The sequence below is a fragment of the Danio rerio genome, chromosome 25 (genome assembly GCF_049306965.1).
Source record: "Danio rerio strain Tuebingen ecotype United States chromosome 25, GRCz12tu, whole genome shotgun sequence".
Classification (NCBI taxonomy): Eukaryota; Metazoa; Chordata; class Actinopteri; order Cypriniformes; family Danionidae; genus Danio; species Danio rerio.
The window spans coordinates 31,475,329-31,492,500 of NC_133200.1; the positions used below are offsets into that span (position 1 = coordinate 31,475,329).

Below are 17,172 nucleotides of genomic sequence, written 5' to 3' on the forward strand. Positions count from 1 at the left end.
GAGGAGAACAGACCCGCCGGCTAAACCGAGAAGTCAAAATGTCCTTTGGGACGTTGGCGCGAAGCAACACACTATTAATTTTTAGGGGGGGGGGGGGGTCGTGACAGATAGCAGCCATGCGCACCCTCGTTTTATGTCATTATCAGGACGTTCCTTTGATATTGTTTATATTCCCTACCAAAGGCACTAATTTTAATGAAGACATTTAATTTTAAAAGTGGTTTTCATTGTTAACCCTAACAACCATTTGTGGTTTCATTGATTTTCATTGAATGGTTGTCTTACACTCCCAGCCACTTTATTTACACCTTACCAGTACTGTGTTTCCTTAAAACTGCTTTAATCCTTCATGGCATTGATTTCCCACAGTTGCTGCAGATTTGTCGGCTGCACATCCATGATGCGAATCTCCCGTTCTACCACATCCCAAAGGTGCTCTATTGGATTGAGCTCTGATGACTGTGGAGGCCATTTGAGTACAGTGAAGTCATTGTCATGTTTAGGAAACCAGTCTGAGATAATCTGCACTTTATGACATGGCGCATTGTCCTGCTGGAAGTAGCCATCAGAAGATCATAAAGGGATAAACATGGTCAGCAACAATACTTAGGTAGGCTGTGGCGTTGACAGGATGCTCAATTGGTACTAATGGGTGTACATGTAAAATATGCCCCACACCATTGCACCAGCACAATCTTCCTTGAACCAGTCTGGCCATTCTCCTCTGACCTTTTGCAAGGCATTTGTGCCCACAGAACTGCCACTCACTTGATATTTGATTTTTCGGATGATTCTCTGTAAACTCTAGAGATGGAAGTGCATGAAAATCCCAGTAGATCAGCAGTTTCTGAAATACTCAGACCAGCCCATCTGGCACCAACAAACATGCCGTGTTCAAAGTCAATCACCTTTCTTTCCCATTCTGATGCTCGGTTTATTCTGCAGCAGTCTTGACCACGTCTACATGCCTAAATGCATTGAGTTGCTGCCATGTGATTGGCTGATTAGAATTTTGTGTTAACGAGAAGTTGGACAGGTGTACCTAATAAAGTGGCCGGCGAGTCTATATGTGTGGGATGCTAAATCAAATGCAAAAATAACATGTGCCAAAAAATATTTTAACTATTGAAACGCAGGCCTTGCTAATGGTTAAAGCTGATGAAGCCTAATTACTCATTTGCTAGTAGGGGTCGTCACAGCTGAATGAAACGCCCAATTTTAATGGTCCTATATAGCGTAAAGCAGCGTTGACGGTGAGGTGTCTTCAGAAAGCAGGTACCTATTTGAAGTCGTTTACATTCGTTTGCTCTTCATTTACAAAAGAACTCATTCGTAACATGCTCTAAATTTATTGAAAAGGTGTCCACATACAAATATGTGTCATATGAAACCATCCCTCGCGTTAGTTTAACGTCTATCGACAAAATCACACCAACGCTCGTCTGAAACGTGTCGTGTAGTTTATTGGCAGTCTTCTCCGCTTGAAGCTCTCAGAAGAGTAAATGAGAACACGATGCCTTCTAGTGCACAGCACCAAACTTGTTAACATTTCATGTTAAGAGGTTTAGAATCCATAACAAGTAAACTAGTGTCACAACATTCATGGAAATAAACGCAATGTGATCGAAAGGCTGCATTACACTAATATAGGCTACATACATCAAACATGTTGAATTTTCCATTAAACAGCATATGTAAACACTTCAAAATGGCAGGTTTATAGACTAAGAAGCCTTTCCTATTTCATTCCCAAATTAGTTTATGCTTCTCTTAGGCAATAGAGACACCAAGTGGGCAAAATGGAAATTACATCTTTGTTTTCCACCTCTCCAATTAATTCATCACAGCGCTTCCTTCATGACGTCAAAAATAAAGCAGCGCACATGACATAAACATAGACTCTCAATGAGCAACAGATCAATAAAATGTTTATCAAAAACTTACAAAAGGGGTTTCCCTTAGTACCATGTAAAGATGAAATTGACTGGAGGTTTCTGTAATCAAAACACCTAGTTTGAGGTAAATCTTCCTGTTCTCAAGTTCAAATGTTCCCTTGTAAAGTTTCACAGTGGTGAAATGGGTCAGTCAGGTTGATTGTCCCCCAATCACCCGCAAGATCTCCTTCTGTATGCGAACGTCCTGTGTGTTGATGTTAGCATCTCCTACTTGACCGTCCTCGTACCTGGAAAAAAAAAGACGACTGAGGATCAAAAGATGCAAAATATTCAATGATAAGATAGCTAACTGAAAACATTCCTTAAAATTTTGCTAACTAACATTATGAGAAGGTTCTCAAGTATTTATTTAACATTTATTGTGGATACATAGGGTGCTTCTCAGGCAGCATGGATCAGTATGTACATAAATTCGGGCACTGTTTGGACAGTGATGAGTTGTTTCATTACACATTGACACTAAGTGCGACATGAGAACTTAAATAGTAAAAAGTGGACTTTATTATCAAACGGCAACTAATATATTTCGTTGATTATTTTTTTAAAGTATCAAAGCGATATTGATTGTTGCAAATAATGGCACAATTTCAACCATCATAAATCAGCTTTATTTGTATAGCACTTTTACAATGTAGATTGTGTCAAAGCAGCTTCACATAAATGGTCATAGTAATTGGAACAGAGTAGTTCAGTTTTTAGTGGTTAAGTTCACTTCAGTTTAGCTCAGTTCAGTGTGGTTAAAAATCATGTTTGCTAGATTGTTTTAACCAATCGAATGATGTTCGTTGATGTTAAATATAAATAAGTAACAGATTCTTCTTAGAAAAAATGTCTCTCTATTATTATGTTTCGAGAGTTCACACTTAGCTGATGATTTACAAAGCTTATTTGGCATGCTGTCCCGGGAGAGAGCCCCGAGCTCAAGGGCTCCTCGAGCCCGGGGCTTCCTCCCGTTGGCAGAGCAAGAAGGGAGCCCGAGCTCGGTGGATCTCAGAACTCCCCTGCTGCTGTAGCTAAGGGAACGTAAGGGATTAGACAAGCTTGATTGTTATGTATGTTGAATGTCTTTGGATGGTGGGAGGAAACCGGAGAACCCGGGGAAAACCCACGCGGACACGGGAAGGACATACAAACTCCCCACAGAAACACCCACTGGTCCTATGGAACTAGGGCCGGCAGTGTTCTTGCTGTGTGGCTCGCAGTGCTAACCACTGGACCGCCGTGCCGCCCAATCACAGGTAAAGGAGGAGAATAGGGGAGGAGGGGGGTTTCTTCCAAACGAAGATAAAGTGAACTGAAAACTGAGGCTATTTATAGTGGCTTAGGGCTCATATGATTGGAAGATTAGTGATTAGCAAATGCGAGACTGGCCGTGATAAATCATAAGCACGTGATCCTCTCGAAATTAGTTTATAAATAAACTTCACTTAATCATTAGGTTCAAATTTAAGATTTAAATTTCATGCTTTTGAACATCTGTTAAGGGAGCATAGCATAGATAAAACCTGATTTTCACAATGTATTGTGGGACTTTTCAGGGAGCGAACATTTCAGTGCGCTGGAAATAAATTGAGATTGAGATGGCACTTAAAATACCAAACTCTCTGATCAGTGCCCTGAATACTGATTGAGACGCACCCATAACCTTTGTTTTTTAAATTCTGTTTATTAACGATCATTCAAAATTTTAAAACACTAAAAAAAAACCTTAATATTGTCATAACCACCCAAAAAATGTAAAGTTCGTGTTAACAAAAAGTCTCTTGTAAGCAGGAATGCTAAAGCATAAATCTACTCACACAAAAAAGAAGCGTGTACAGACATGATCAGAAATCGGGCAGACCCAAATGTTTCCATGTTTCTGTAGATCTTTGGATGTTATTACTGTTGAAAGAAATACAAAATGACTTATCTTTAATCAAACAAAACAAAGACTAATTTCTAAATTCATTTGTATGTATTTTTCAGGTATTTTTAACCCCGTACCTTCACACAGAGCAACACAGTTCAGATTGCGACTCTGAAGAAACCTTGACTGTACGGGTCGACACTACAAAAGAAAAAGAACACGTTTAGCATGGACACAATGAAACAGAAGGTAAGCATCTCCCTGTGGTGGACAAACTTTTTTTTTTGCTTCAGTGTTGTACTTATTTGCATATAATAAATATCAGAGAGAGTATACTTATTTCAGCAAAATTTAACTTTAACTTTACTACATTTTACAGGCCTGTAACAGAATTTGTCTCATACATGAGTTAATTTGTCCTATTTTATTTATCCCTATCCCTATTTTATTTATACCTATCCGGATTTAAGTGACATCATTCACTACTGACCTGCTGTTTTGTTGTTAAGTAGCGAAAACTTTTATTCTAAATCTTAGACCTTATACTTGAAAGAAAAAAGGTGTAAAGCACCACAATTAAATTTTGAAGCATAAAAACTTATTCAATTATAATTAGGCTAATGTTGATGATGATCCATGAATTTTCAAATGTACTATTTACAATAGAGGCTAGAAAAATCAGGACGCTCTACACTATTATTATTATTATGATGATGATGGAAATGGGCGAAGCTGTGGCGCAGTAGGTAGTGCTGTCGCCTCACAGGAAGAAGGTCGCTGGTTCGAGCCTCGGCTCAGTTGGCGTTTCTGTGTGGAGTTTGCATGTTCTCGGCTAAATTGTCCGCAGTGTATGAGTGGGTGTGTGGATGTTTCCCAGAGATAGGTTGTGGCTGGAAGGGCATCTGCTGCGTAAAAACTTGCTGGATAAGTTGGCGGTTCATTCCGCTGTGGCGACCCCGGATTAATAAAGGGACTAAGCTGACAAGAAAATGAATGAATGAATATGAAAATGATGATGATTATTATTATTATGTTTACATTTTTTATTTTTCAAGTGGCTAAATTCTGACTAAGCAAAGTTGAATGTGCTGGATAGATAGCTTATATGCCTAATAAATGACAATAAGCTACTTAGCTTTATTAGGCAGTTTTTAATTTCATTTTTCCCTAATGATATATGATCTGATGAATCTGTATTTTAAAAATAATATGTATAAATGCCTTTTTTCATATTTCTTTATTCTAAATCTTTTGGAAATGTTTTTGTTACATCAAAAATGTGGTTATGATGACCGCCAGACAAACTGATCCAGCAAAAATAGTGCTGTCACTAAAATGCAGTATTTAAATAGAAAATGAGGCAAATAACTGTATAAAGGTCCAGTTGTTGAGAAAAAAGGACCACCCCTTTCATCAGACTGGCTACGGGCCTGTTTTACATTGTACTATTGTAAATTTGTGAACTGAACTGACATCTGTTGGCAAGTTAACAAGTCACTGATTCAAATGGTCTCGGATAAACAACTCACTGGTTTAAATGATTAGTTCAAAGTGAGTCTAAGATATTTCTACTTACTGTAGTAGAAATATATACTTCTACTGGAATAATCTTCTATTAGGGCAGGGGTGGCCAACCCTGTTCCTGGAGAGCTACCTTCCTGCAGATTTCAGTTGCTACCCATATCAAACACACCTGCCTGTAATTATCACGTGGTGTTCAGGTCCTAATTAATTGGTTCAGGTGTGTTTGATATGGGTAGCAACTGAAATCTGCAGGAAAGTGGCTCTCCAGGAACAGGGTTGGCCACCCCTGTATTAGGGTATCTTTAATTTTACTCAGTGCTATCTGTCTATATCAAACAGGCAAATCCAGGTAAAATCACAAATGTGAACAAATAAATCTCTCATATGGTTCTCCCCTTTTTATTTTAACAATTCCGTTTGACTCACCTAGACCAATTCTCTACAGATTTTGACCTGTAATCCATATCAGTGTAGTCTCAATAGATAGTTAAGATAGAGTTAATACCTGTAAGACAGTGTTGACCCGGTTGTAGTGCTGCACTAATTCCTCTTTAGTAGGCATGTGGTGCTGTCCCTTTCCCATTCCTGCAGACAGAGACATCCAGATTAATGTCTACAGAGAACAGTAATATTATAATATATAATATGTTATTTGAACAAATAATTTTCATTAGAATTCATTAAAAAAACATATTCAGACAACTTTTATTTAAAAAGTAATATGGCAGGGATACTTTTATATATACCATTGCACACACTGATTAGCATATTATTTAAATAAAATGGGATTTAAAACATGCTTCATTCCAAATATAAATTATGTTTTATTTATAAAAAATATTTTCATTTATGAAATATGTATATATATATATATTGAACAATTAAAAAAAATCAATTTATTAATTGTAATTAAAATAGTAATTTAATCATTAGATTTAAATCTCTAGCTTTCTATTTAGTCTTTAGATTGTTTTAATATTTTTTTATGTATTTACAAGGTAAATTTATAACGTGCGAGAAAACCACAATACACATTACAATTACAAATTGAATCATAATAATAATAATACATTTTTAATCATCTCTCCATCTCTGTCCCATTTGTAGAAAATAAAAAAGATATACATTTTCTAAATAACTGAGTTGTATCTTCTTGACCAGACTCCTTTAAAAACTTGTCAGACAAAACTTAGGCTCCAAAATATTTTGATTTATAATATCATAAGACCAATAATATTTCTAGAAACCTGAAAATTATTGCAGTATTAACATAGTCAATAATAAATTATTGTCAAAAATAAACACAACACTAAACAAATACATTTTATATTTCTTCTGGTTTCCCAGTACTGGGTTGCAGCTGGAAGGGTATCTGCTGTGTAAGTTGGCGGTTAGTTCTGCTGAAGAATAAAGGGACTAACCCCAAGGAAAATTAATGAATGAATTTTCTTCTGCACCACAATTTAAAATGCTGTGAAAATCTGGAAAACCATAGTATAGTCGTAGTATTTGCTCCAAAGATGTCCAGTTATGTCCAAAATTCCTCTGTCTAAAAAAATTCTAGATGCATTACATTTTTGAAATTAGACACTTGATTAGAAACCTGAGTATCCAAATGAGATGCTGGAGATGGGGCTGAGGTAGATGCCCTTCCCATAGGCCGCCCCATGCAGCTTGAGGCAAAGAGAAAAGGAAGAAACATTGGCCAAAGCCTGACATACTCAATGAAAAATCTGTAGGAGCACACTAGAATTTTTCATTAGCTGGGTTTCCATCACACTGCATCAATGCACTTTTTAAAGCATTTAATGTGCCAAAAAAGAAAAAAGGCAAATTTATATTCAAATTTTGGTAACACTTTACAATAAGGTTCATTAGTTAATGCATTTACTAACATGGACGAATCATGAACAACACATGTACAGCATTTATTAATCATAATTGAACATTTAATAATGAATTGTTAACATCCAAGTTCATGCTTGTTAACATTAATTAATGCACCATGAGTTAACAAACTAACAATGAACTACTGAATTTTCATTAACTAACGTTAACTAACATGAACAAATACAGTAGTAAATGTATTGTTCATTATTTGTTCATGTTAGTAAATGCATTAATTAACATTAACTAATGAACCTTATTGTAAAGTGTGACCCAAATATCTGTAATTCACTTTTTATTTTGTACACTTGAAGTGATTTTGGTTGGTAACAAATTTGCTGAATAAATTCTGACATAACGAATATTACACCCACATAACTCCATTATGCTTGCCTTGTTTATTGTTGGTTACGTAGTCACCAATACCACAGTCTACATTTATGATTTATTTCAGGAATATGAAAAGATTGGCTTCACTGTAGGATGGAAACCCAGCTAGTCACTACTAGGAGTAACTGTGTTACCTGCAGTTTCGTGTAAGAGGCATTTACAAGTCCATTTCGTAGAATAGAGTGCCAGTTTTCAATATGAGAACCGCTGAAAAAGACAAGTAGAGATCAGTCATAAAGATTTACACAACTCATGCAAGGGATTCTTATCCCTCCCTTTCTTACACTTTACATTATCAATTTATTAAACTATACACACTCAGTAAAGTGTTTAAAAAGAACTGGGTTTTATTCTCCTAGCAGTTCAACCATCAAAAAAGCTATGGCGACAGATTCGCTTATTATATTAAAGTCACATTTAAATACTAAACAGAAAATTATTTTTATGATATACGGTTGAAGACAATTTTTTTTCTTTTTTAAATATTTCCCAAATGATGTTTGAGAGAGCAAGGAAATTTTCACAGTATTAATTTTTCTTTTGAAGAAAGTCTTTTGTTTTATTTTGGCTAGAATAAAAGCAGTTTTTAATTAAAAAATATATATTTTAAGCTCAATATTATTAGCCCCCTTAACCAGTTAAACTCTGCGTGACGTCATCGACTTTTACTTAAAGATTTAAAGTGCAAGCATTGCACCATTTTGGATACCCGAGCTGGTAATTAGTTATAGCTCAAATGAAAGCTCTTGCCTGTGCTCATACGGTTCTAGCATTCTTTTTACTGAATTATTTTCACATATCAAACAGTTGTCGAATAAATCGCTGTGTTTCCATGGTGCAGAAGTAAAAAACAATACATTCATGATCAATAGGCAGCCCCAGATAGCACAGAAAGCTCTCATCTCTTACTGTCATCTCTTAAAAAACTGTTGTACAATGACTAGACTAATTACCCTGACCTGCCTAGTTAACCTAATTAACCTAGTTAAGCCTTCAAATGTCACTTTAAGCTGAGTACTAGTACCTTGAAAAATATGTAGAGAAATATTATTTACTGTACATTATACAGTAGTACAAAAAAAGAACCCAGGCGCATGGAAATACGTGTCAGCCTACAGCGGAGAAACTAAAATGGTCGTGCCGAACTGAGTCTGGTTCTCTCAAGGTTTTTATTCTTCACTCTCCTATTGGTGAAGTTTTTTTCCCCTTTCCGCTGTTGCCACTTACTTGCATGGTTCAGGATCGGTAAAGCTACGCATCGATGAATTTGCTCTTCAGTGTTTGGACTCTCAGTAATGATTTCAAACCACTCTGAACTGAGCTAAACTGAACTGAAATTAAACACTAAAAACTGAACTACACTGTTCCAGTTACTATGACCATTTATGTGAAGCTGCTTTGACACAATCTACATTGTAAAAGCGCTATCCAAATAAAGCTGAATTGAATAGAATTTTTGTGATAAGTACAACACCTTGCTCTGGATACATTTTATTGCACGTTTCAGATGACAAATCCACTTTGCTGTCGAAATCATTGCGAATCTAAAATGTTACTTAGGGTACCTTTTTTTCTGCGTTTCAGATACAAATCCTTCTTGTACACATTCTGACGAAAGCAGGGTTTCTAGTACAGATCACCTAACAAACCACTGAACTAAACCCTTACCTAAATGCAAAGTGCACTGCGACCACTTAGTTTTATATTCCTTTAAGCTCTTTTGTGGATCCATGCTTCACTGGACTTGAACCTCAGCATCACAAGTACAATGCCATAGAAAATAACCAAACTGAGCACGCTAGAGCTAAAACTTGTCCATATGGAGATTGATAGGTGAGACGTATCTGATCACAAATCAAAGACTGTATTAAGTTGACTGGTCACACTTTATTTTGATGGTCCGTTTGTTGAATTTAAGTTACATTGCATCTACATGCTGACAAATTTTCATTCGATTATAAGTAATAGTCTAATAAGACTGTTAGGTTGGGGTTAGAGTAAGTTGACATATACTTGCAAAGTTTAATATAGTCAGGTAAATGTCTGTTAAAGGAGCAGTATCAACAGATATTAAGCAGACACCCTACTAATACTCAAATGGACCATCAAAACAAAAGTGTCACCAGTTGTTTTGTGGTATTTATTATTTTGTGTTTTGACCATTAATTTACCCAATTTTAATGACTTTTCTTAACAAAAATAACTAATAATATGTATCTGTATCTTTATGTATCTTTAGTGTGAAACAGAATGTTGTTGGTGTCATACTCCCCCCATAGCAGCCATTTTACTTAGAAATTGCAGTCAAATATATATATATATATATATATATATATATATATATATATATATATATATATTAAGGGTGGAGCCGAACCCGAATACGGCATTCGGAAAGGCACGAATAGCGTGTTTTTATGAATACTTATTTCGAACAAATACTTGAAAAATTATTTGTATTCGGGAGCAAGAAAAACATTATATCAAAAAGCAGCGTTTCCTCATGAGACCGCAGTGCATGCCCGCGTGAGTGAGTGAGTGAGTGAGTGAGAGAGAGAGAGAGAGAGAGAGAGAGAGACAGACAGAGACAGACAGAGACAGACACGCTCAGTCAGTAGTCGGAGGGCGGGGCGGAGGTAAAAGGTGTCTGTCACAAGCTTCACCACAGATACAGAGAAGGCTCGGCTGAGCGAAAACAATACTTCACTACATCACTATTTTTGTTAAATAGATTTTTGTACCTTAATTGGGTTCCAGATGCAGTTTATAAACTTGTAGCGGAGTTTGATCGGGATTTTCCATTACGCTGCATTTTTGAAGTTTGTAATCGGGTGCTCTGTTTACGCAACGTTATCTCTGTTAGCGCGGTTATTTAGACAATAGACTGTTGACAGAGTAACGTTAACGTTCTTTTATAAAGGTTAAAACGATGCTTTTGCAGTTGTGTCGAATAGTATGCACTTATGGGAGTTATATGGTGCGTCTACATTACTGTCTTTTGCAGACAGCAAGATATATGCTATAGGCTAGTTAACCTTAGCATAGCTTCCCGTCACTTTTTATTAACTTGAAACTCCTCAAATACATTTGGGCACCCGAATAGAAAAAGAATGAGACTGCTGCTGAGCCATTTCTTGGTCCTCCACCAGTCAAAAAAAAAAAAAAAAACCTCATGTTCTTTGTGGAAGCATTTTACAGTCAGTGGTGCTGCAGATAAAACAAACTGATACTGTATAATGTGTGCCAAAGTGAAATCAGCAGAGGCAGAGATATTAAACATCTGTCAACATCTTCTATGCATAATCATTCATTTCTTTTCGGCTAAGTCCCTTTATCAATCTGGGGTTGCCACGGTGGAATGAACCACCAATTTATCCAGCATATGTTTTACGCAGTGGCTGCCCTTCCAGCTGCTACCCAGCACTGGGAAACATCCATACACTCTCTTTCACACACATATAATAGGGACAATTTAGCTTACCCAATTCACCTGTATTGCATGTGTTTGGACTGTGGGGGAAACCGGAGCACCCGGAGGAAACCCACGCCAACATGGGGAGAACCCAGTCAGGGCTCGAACCAGCAACCTTCTTGCTGTGAGGCGACAGTGCTACTCACTGTGCCACCGCGCAACCCTCTATGTAATGTATTATCACATGCACTAAAAGCATCCTCTCCTGATACTGTCTGTGAACCCCCCACAAGCATCAATCCCCTCAATCAGCACAGCTATGTTCTGCTAAATCCTCCACAAGCACCAAACCATCAACACAGCCACATTCTGCCCCAGCAAGTCAGTTTCAAACATAAAAACAACAAAAAAAAACAACTTTGTGTCTGTTTTGTGGCTGGCAGATGACAATAGCAGGGCTGTATCTTTTAGTATTATATAGAATACTTTTGTTCTGCCAGATCCCCCAGGCAGAGTATTATTTAGATTTATTTAGTTAATTTTAGTTTTTGGAATTCTGTCCATTGGAAAGAAGTTCTTTCAGAAGAAGAACAGTTTTTTGAAGTATTATTTGTTTTTATTCTGTCTATTCAGTGTCCTTCAACAAGAACGGTGGTGGTGGGGTTCATAATATTCACAATTGTATTTTATTAGTTGTTGGTTTAACCATGGATGAGATAATGGCTTCTATGTTATTTTCTTTTTAATTACATTTCTTGTCACATGTTCAAAAACAACAACCAATATTGCATGTCTATAATTTATATAATGGGTATAATTAAGCAATACTTTCACTATAATGTAAATTAGAAGTGTAATAGAAAAAATATATATTTTTGCGCCATTTTGAATTTTACTCGAATACAAATACTTTTCCCCCCTCAACAAATACAAATACCGGCTGCACTGCACATCCCTAATATATATATATATATATATATATATATATATATATATATATATATATATATATATATTTGACTGTAATTTCTAAGTAAAATGGCTGCTATGAGGGGGGGTGTGACACTAACAACATTCTGCAAATATTTCCAAAATATAAAAGGTGAACATGATGTCCCACATAATGACTTTTTTTAAGCAAATCTGAAACTCACTGAAAAGCGAATGTGCTGCCGTGAAGTTTTCTAGCGGTGCGGAAGCGAGCCTCTTTGGCAGGAGGACTGCTGAGGAGCAAAAACTGATGCGAGGTGTGCATGAACTTCAGCTGCTGTTGGCAAAAAAATGGAGGAGTGAAACACAGGCAATGAAGGTTTAGTCACAGTGTTATTTGAGAGATAATGTGATCAAACGCCTCTTACCCTGCTGGTGGGGAGCTTGACAATATGAGACCTGTTGCTGGATATAATCCTGAGAAGAGAACCAAGATTAAGGGTCATTATGATTACAGGAAAACGAAGAATCCCATTGACAAACAGGTTTTCACTCACCACTGCAGTAGAGGATGAGCAAGCGAGTCCAATTTGTCCATCTGTTTCTTTATTTCAACATAAGGGCCCTGTAAAACACCAGTTTAGGTGTCACTCAATCTCTTCACTGTGTTTATGGTTTATAAATGAACAACGATGGGATTATATTGTGCAACCGTCTGGTTCCAGAAGTACAAACCTCTTCATAAGGACATTGGGTCTCATTTACTAATAATTGCCCATGTTTTTCATATTTGTGTGCACATTTGAACTTCTCACAAAATAATTACACCTAATACAAAACCAGTGGTGGGTAAGTTACTTAAAAAAAAATATATATATATATATATATATACACTAATTAATAATTGTATCATTAGTACGAAAGTAACACGGTCGCCTCACAGCAAGAAGGTCGCTGGTTTGAGACTCGGCAGAGGCAGTTGGTGTTTCTGTTTGAAGTTTGCATGTTCTCCCTGTGTTCGCGTTGGTTTCCTCCAGGTGCCCCGGTTTCCCCCACAGTCCAAAGACATGTGGTACAGGTGAATTGGGTAGGCTAAATTGTCCGTAGTCTATGTGTGTGAATGAGTGTGTACAGATGTTTCCCACTGAAGGGTTGCAGCTGAAAGGGCATCCGCTGCGTAAAACATATGCTAGATAAGTTGGCGGTTCATTCCGCTGTGGCGACCCCAGATTACTAAAGGGACTAAGCCGAAAAGAAAATGAATGATTGTTTGAAAAGTAACTCAGCTCCTCAGAAATTCGATGCATAAATGCAGTACATGTTAATCTTAATAGAAATTAAACTATTAAACTGGGAATATTAGCTTTATAACAAAAGTAACATTTTAAGAATAATAAACATTATATGTATTAAAACCCAAAATTTTTCAAAGCAATGACACAATATTTCATACATATGCTGTACATATGCCATACAGTTGAAGTCAGAATTATTACATTATTACACCTACATTTTTAACACATTTTTTAAACAATCGTTTTAATAACTTATTTCTAATAACTGATGTATTTTATCTTTGCCATGATGACGGTAAATTATATTTGACTAGATATTTTTCAAGACACTTCTATGCAGCTTAAAGTGACATTTAAAGGCTTAACTAGGTTAATTTAAATTTATTGTATACCATTGGTTTGTTCTGTAGACAATTATAAAAATAGCGTAAAGGGCTAATAATTTTGACCTTAAAATGGTTTTAAAAAAATTAAAAACGGCTTTATTCTAGCTAAAATAAAACAAATAGGACAGAAAAGATAGAAAATTCCCTTGCTTTGTTAAACATCATTTGGGAAATATTTAAAAAAGTAAAAAAATCCAAAAGGGGGGCTAATAATACTTACTTTAACGGTATATTGACATAAATTTCAGAGTCATTTCATTGTTTCTGAAGCATGTTGGAGGGGTGGTTGGTGGGCGTGGCGTCCCAACAGCTTTCCCCAACCTCCCTTAAAGTCAAGTTAATTTTATTTTTTATATAGAGCCTAATCAAATCATATTATTTTTCCACAACAACATCCAGGGCTTGAAATTTAATCCATTCGACCTTGTAATATATATTTGAGCATTTGTGCGACTGCATACAGTATAATGGTTGTAGTGCGACCTGTTAAGATTTTTTTCTAAAAACATGAATCGCTCTTCCCCACCGCTATATTGGTTCTGTCAATCACACAAGGCTTTACGCTGTCAGATAATGGAGCTTTTATGACCGTAAATGGCTGAAGTTTGAGGAAGACGCAATGAAAAGTACACAGGTTTGCAAAACCACCCAAAGTTACAAATTATGCCGATGATGAAGGCGATTATGTGGTGAATGTTGACCCGCTGGCTGAGATCAACCGGAGTGTTTTCGGAGAGAGTGCAGAAAGACTCACTGTTTAATGGCCCGAATGTTGTTGCGTTGCATTCACTGCGTGTTTAGCGCAAATGGCCGCTAAATGTAAAATCTAACACTATACATTATCGCCAAAGATGCTCGCCTTAAAGTTTAAAGTGTAACTGCGGCTCTTGACGAAGAACGGTATTGCACAGGCGGTCATTGCGAGAATCCAGCTCTGCCCGCTCCTATATTGGGTTGGCTGACTTGCCTGCTGTTTTCCACAAACACAGAAAAATCTAAACGAGAGCATAACGAGACAGAGCATTTAAAATGACACAAACCGAAAACAAAACATTTAAAGAGTGGTAGAAGTGAGATTTCCTTTCTTTTGTCTGTTCTTTATTTATATTATTTTTCTATTTAGTTACCGATGACTGCTTTGAAGCTTTTAGCATTGGATTGAATGATTTATTAAAATCTTACATTTGTGTTTTGTAGCAGAAATATTATTTATTTATTAAACTGACATATAATGGCGTATAAAACAATAGTGCAAAATAGACATTTCTTACTGCAATGCTTCATTTTTGTTCAATGCAAACCAAAAATGTATTTTCCCTAATGTAACAGTAGGACTTTTTATAGCAGATAACTCAAGCACATTCAAGGCAGCATGATGATGAGAACTGTAATTCATTGTTAGTATTATTGTCATTATCGTCATTAATATTTTAAGATGATTAGACAGTCATTTTAGAGTTGTTGCACAAATATAAATTAGTCATCACAGAATTAGTTAGATAGTTGTTTCTGATTTTGGTTAGTACTAATTTGTTGTTTTAGAATACAATAAATCCGTTATTATACAATTTGCAGTGATGCTCATTTATTTTTGGTTGGTGATCCTCAATTTTTGAAGTGCTACCAAGTAAAAAAAAAAGTAAATTTCGAGACCTGTACATGCTTTTTAGCTTTGTTTCACGCTCTCACTCTGCCCGAAAAAAAGTCAACGTAAATTATGTAAAATGTTCAGTCAAATATCAGAATCAGAATCTCTTTAATCAATATGTAGACCGCATAAACAAGCAGTTGCGAGAAGAAACCAGACACAGCCATTTATAAAGTCTCCTTGCCAGTCCGACTAAAAGAACAAGATTGGCAAACATGCCGACACCCCCTAATTTATGTTTTACTCACTTGTGTAATTTCTCGAATCGACGTGATGCTGTCTAGTGCTCTTTGTAGACGCTCATAACTTCTTTTCTATAAGCGGAAAATAAATAAAGAAGGTTATTCATTAATTCAATTCTAAGCATGAAATTTGAAACATTTAAAATTGAATTGATAAAGAAGCTACCTTCGGATTGAAGGCCAGAGACTTTGGGTCATGAGGGTCAACGACTGAGGGGTAAGGGTCAAAGATGATGCTTTTCCGGGCAGATTCAAGAGCAGCACGACACATTGCCACCAGCAGATCAACCACCTGAACCAAAAATTAAAATGAAAAAGAAAAATCTTGTGTAATTACTGGTGAAAAAGTTTAGAATGGATAAGATTAAATATAATTAAAATACCCGCCAGGACTTAATTTTCAAACTGGAGTAAATAGTATTAAAATTGAGCTTTGCAATTACAGGGATAAATCATTTACATTTAGTCATTTAGCAGACGCTTTTATCCAAAGTGACTTACAAATGAGGACAAGGAAGCAATTTACACAACTATAAGAGCAACAAAGAATAAGTGCTGTAGGCAAGTTTCAGGTATGTTAAGTGTAAGCAGCAAAACATTAGTAATTTTTATTTTTTTTTTTGTAATACAGTTACCCGTAGAACCAGAGAGGCAATTGCAGATTAGGAAGGGAAGTGGAGACTAAATAGTTGAGTTTTTAGTTGTTTCTTGAAGACAGCGAGTGAGTTCAGGAAAGTGATTTCTTCCCTCTTTGGGATGGAAGAACGCAAGTTTCTGGAGGGCACATAAATCTGCAGAAGTGAGAGCAGATAAGAAGGAGCAAAGCCAGAAGTCGCTTTGTAAGCAAACATCAGAGCTTTGAATTTGATGCGAGCAGCAACTGGCAGCCAGTGCAAACGGATGAGCAGCGGAGTGACATGTGCTCGTTTAGGTTCATTAAAGACCACTCCTGCTGCTGCATTCTGAAGCAGCTGAAGAGGTTTGATAGAGTTAGCTGGGAGCCCGGCTAGTAGAGAGTTGCAATAGTTCAGTCTGGAGAGAACAAGAGCTTGAACAAGGAGTTGAGCTGCATATTCAGATAGGAAGGGTCGGACCTTTTTGATGTTATAGAGTGCGAATCTGCAAGATCGAGCAGTTCTAAAAAGGTGGTCAGAGAAGTTTAGTTGGTCATCAATTGTTACTCCAAGTTATGATTTAGAGTCGGGTTGGCAGAAACTTCAAGCATTTCCGTTTTCGTGAGGTTAAGCTGAAGATGATGATCTTTGATCCAGTGTGAAATGTCTGACAGGCAAATATTTTACGGTTTATTAAAATACAACAATTAATTTAAATTGCAGTAATATTCTGTTCTTACAACATTTTGAATAAATGAATACCCTGGGATGCAGAAGTGATTAAAGGGCTCATAAACTAAGAAAGAAAAAGTTTCCTTGATCTTTTGACAGATAAAAGGTCATTTTACTATTGAAAAACTCCAATCTGCCAAAACGGAAGGCTGTGGATTGAGCCACTAAACTCTACCCCCACAGAATAAGATTATAAGCTTCGACATCACTGCCTGTTTGGCTCTGCCACTGATTCACACTTTATTTGGTAATAGGTTTGTGATGGACACTTTCAGGCCATGTTCACATGTACAAGTCCATTTTAAAAA

At 36.4% G+C, this 17,172-nt stretch overlaps 1 protein-coding gene and 1 long non-coding RNA gene across 9 annotated transcripts in view; one reads left to right on the top strand and one right to left on the bottom strand.

The window, feature by feature from the left end:
• Positions 1–1,165: 1,165 nt before the first annotated feature.
• LOC141381006 (uncharacterized) lies at positions 1,166–4,019 on the top strand. The gene is made up of 2 exons (XR_012400473.1): positions 1,166–3,193; positions 3,924–4,019. It is a non-coding gene; the product is annotated as an uncharacterized lncRNA (long non-coding RNA).
• The window catches only part of parp6b (poly (ADP-ribose) polymerase family, member 6b), a 57,247-nt gene continuing 41,516 nt past the window's right edge, over positions 1,442–17,172 (bottom strand). For 5 of the 8 annotated variants that reach the window (XM_073943270.1, XM_073943266.1, XM_009298101.4 and 2 more), the window contains 11 exons: positions 15,685–15,810; positions 15,525–15,590; positions 12,505–12,572; positions 12,376–12,424; positions 12,172–12,284; positions 7,740–7,812; positions 6,932–7,001; positions 5,834–5,913; positions 3,942–4,005; positions 3,755–3,839; positions 1,442–2,182 (listed from right to left, as the gene is read on the bottom strand). In XM_073943270.1, coding sequence (XP_073799371.1) covers positions 2,086–2,182; positions 3,755–3,839; positions 3,942–4,005; positions 5,834–5,913; positions 6,932–7,001; positions 7,740–7,812; positions 12,172–12,284; positions 12,376–12,424; positions 12,505–12,572; positions 15,525–15,590; positions 15,685–15,810 — 891 coding nt within the window. In that variant the 3' untranslated portion in view covers positions 1,442–2,085. The remainder of the gene's footprint in view (positions 2,183–3,754; positions 3,840–3,941; positions 4,006–5,833; positions 5,914–6,931; positions 7,002–7,739; positions 7,813–12,171; positions 12,285–12,375; positions 12,425–12,504; positions 12,573–15,524; positions 15,591–15,684; positions 15,811–17,172) is intronic. The other 3 variants (XM_073943267.1, XM_017354270.3, XM_073943271.1) reach the window with 1 other exon arrangement.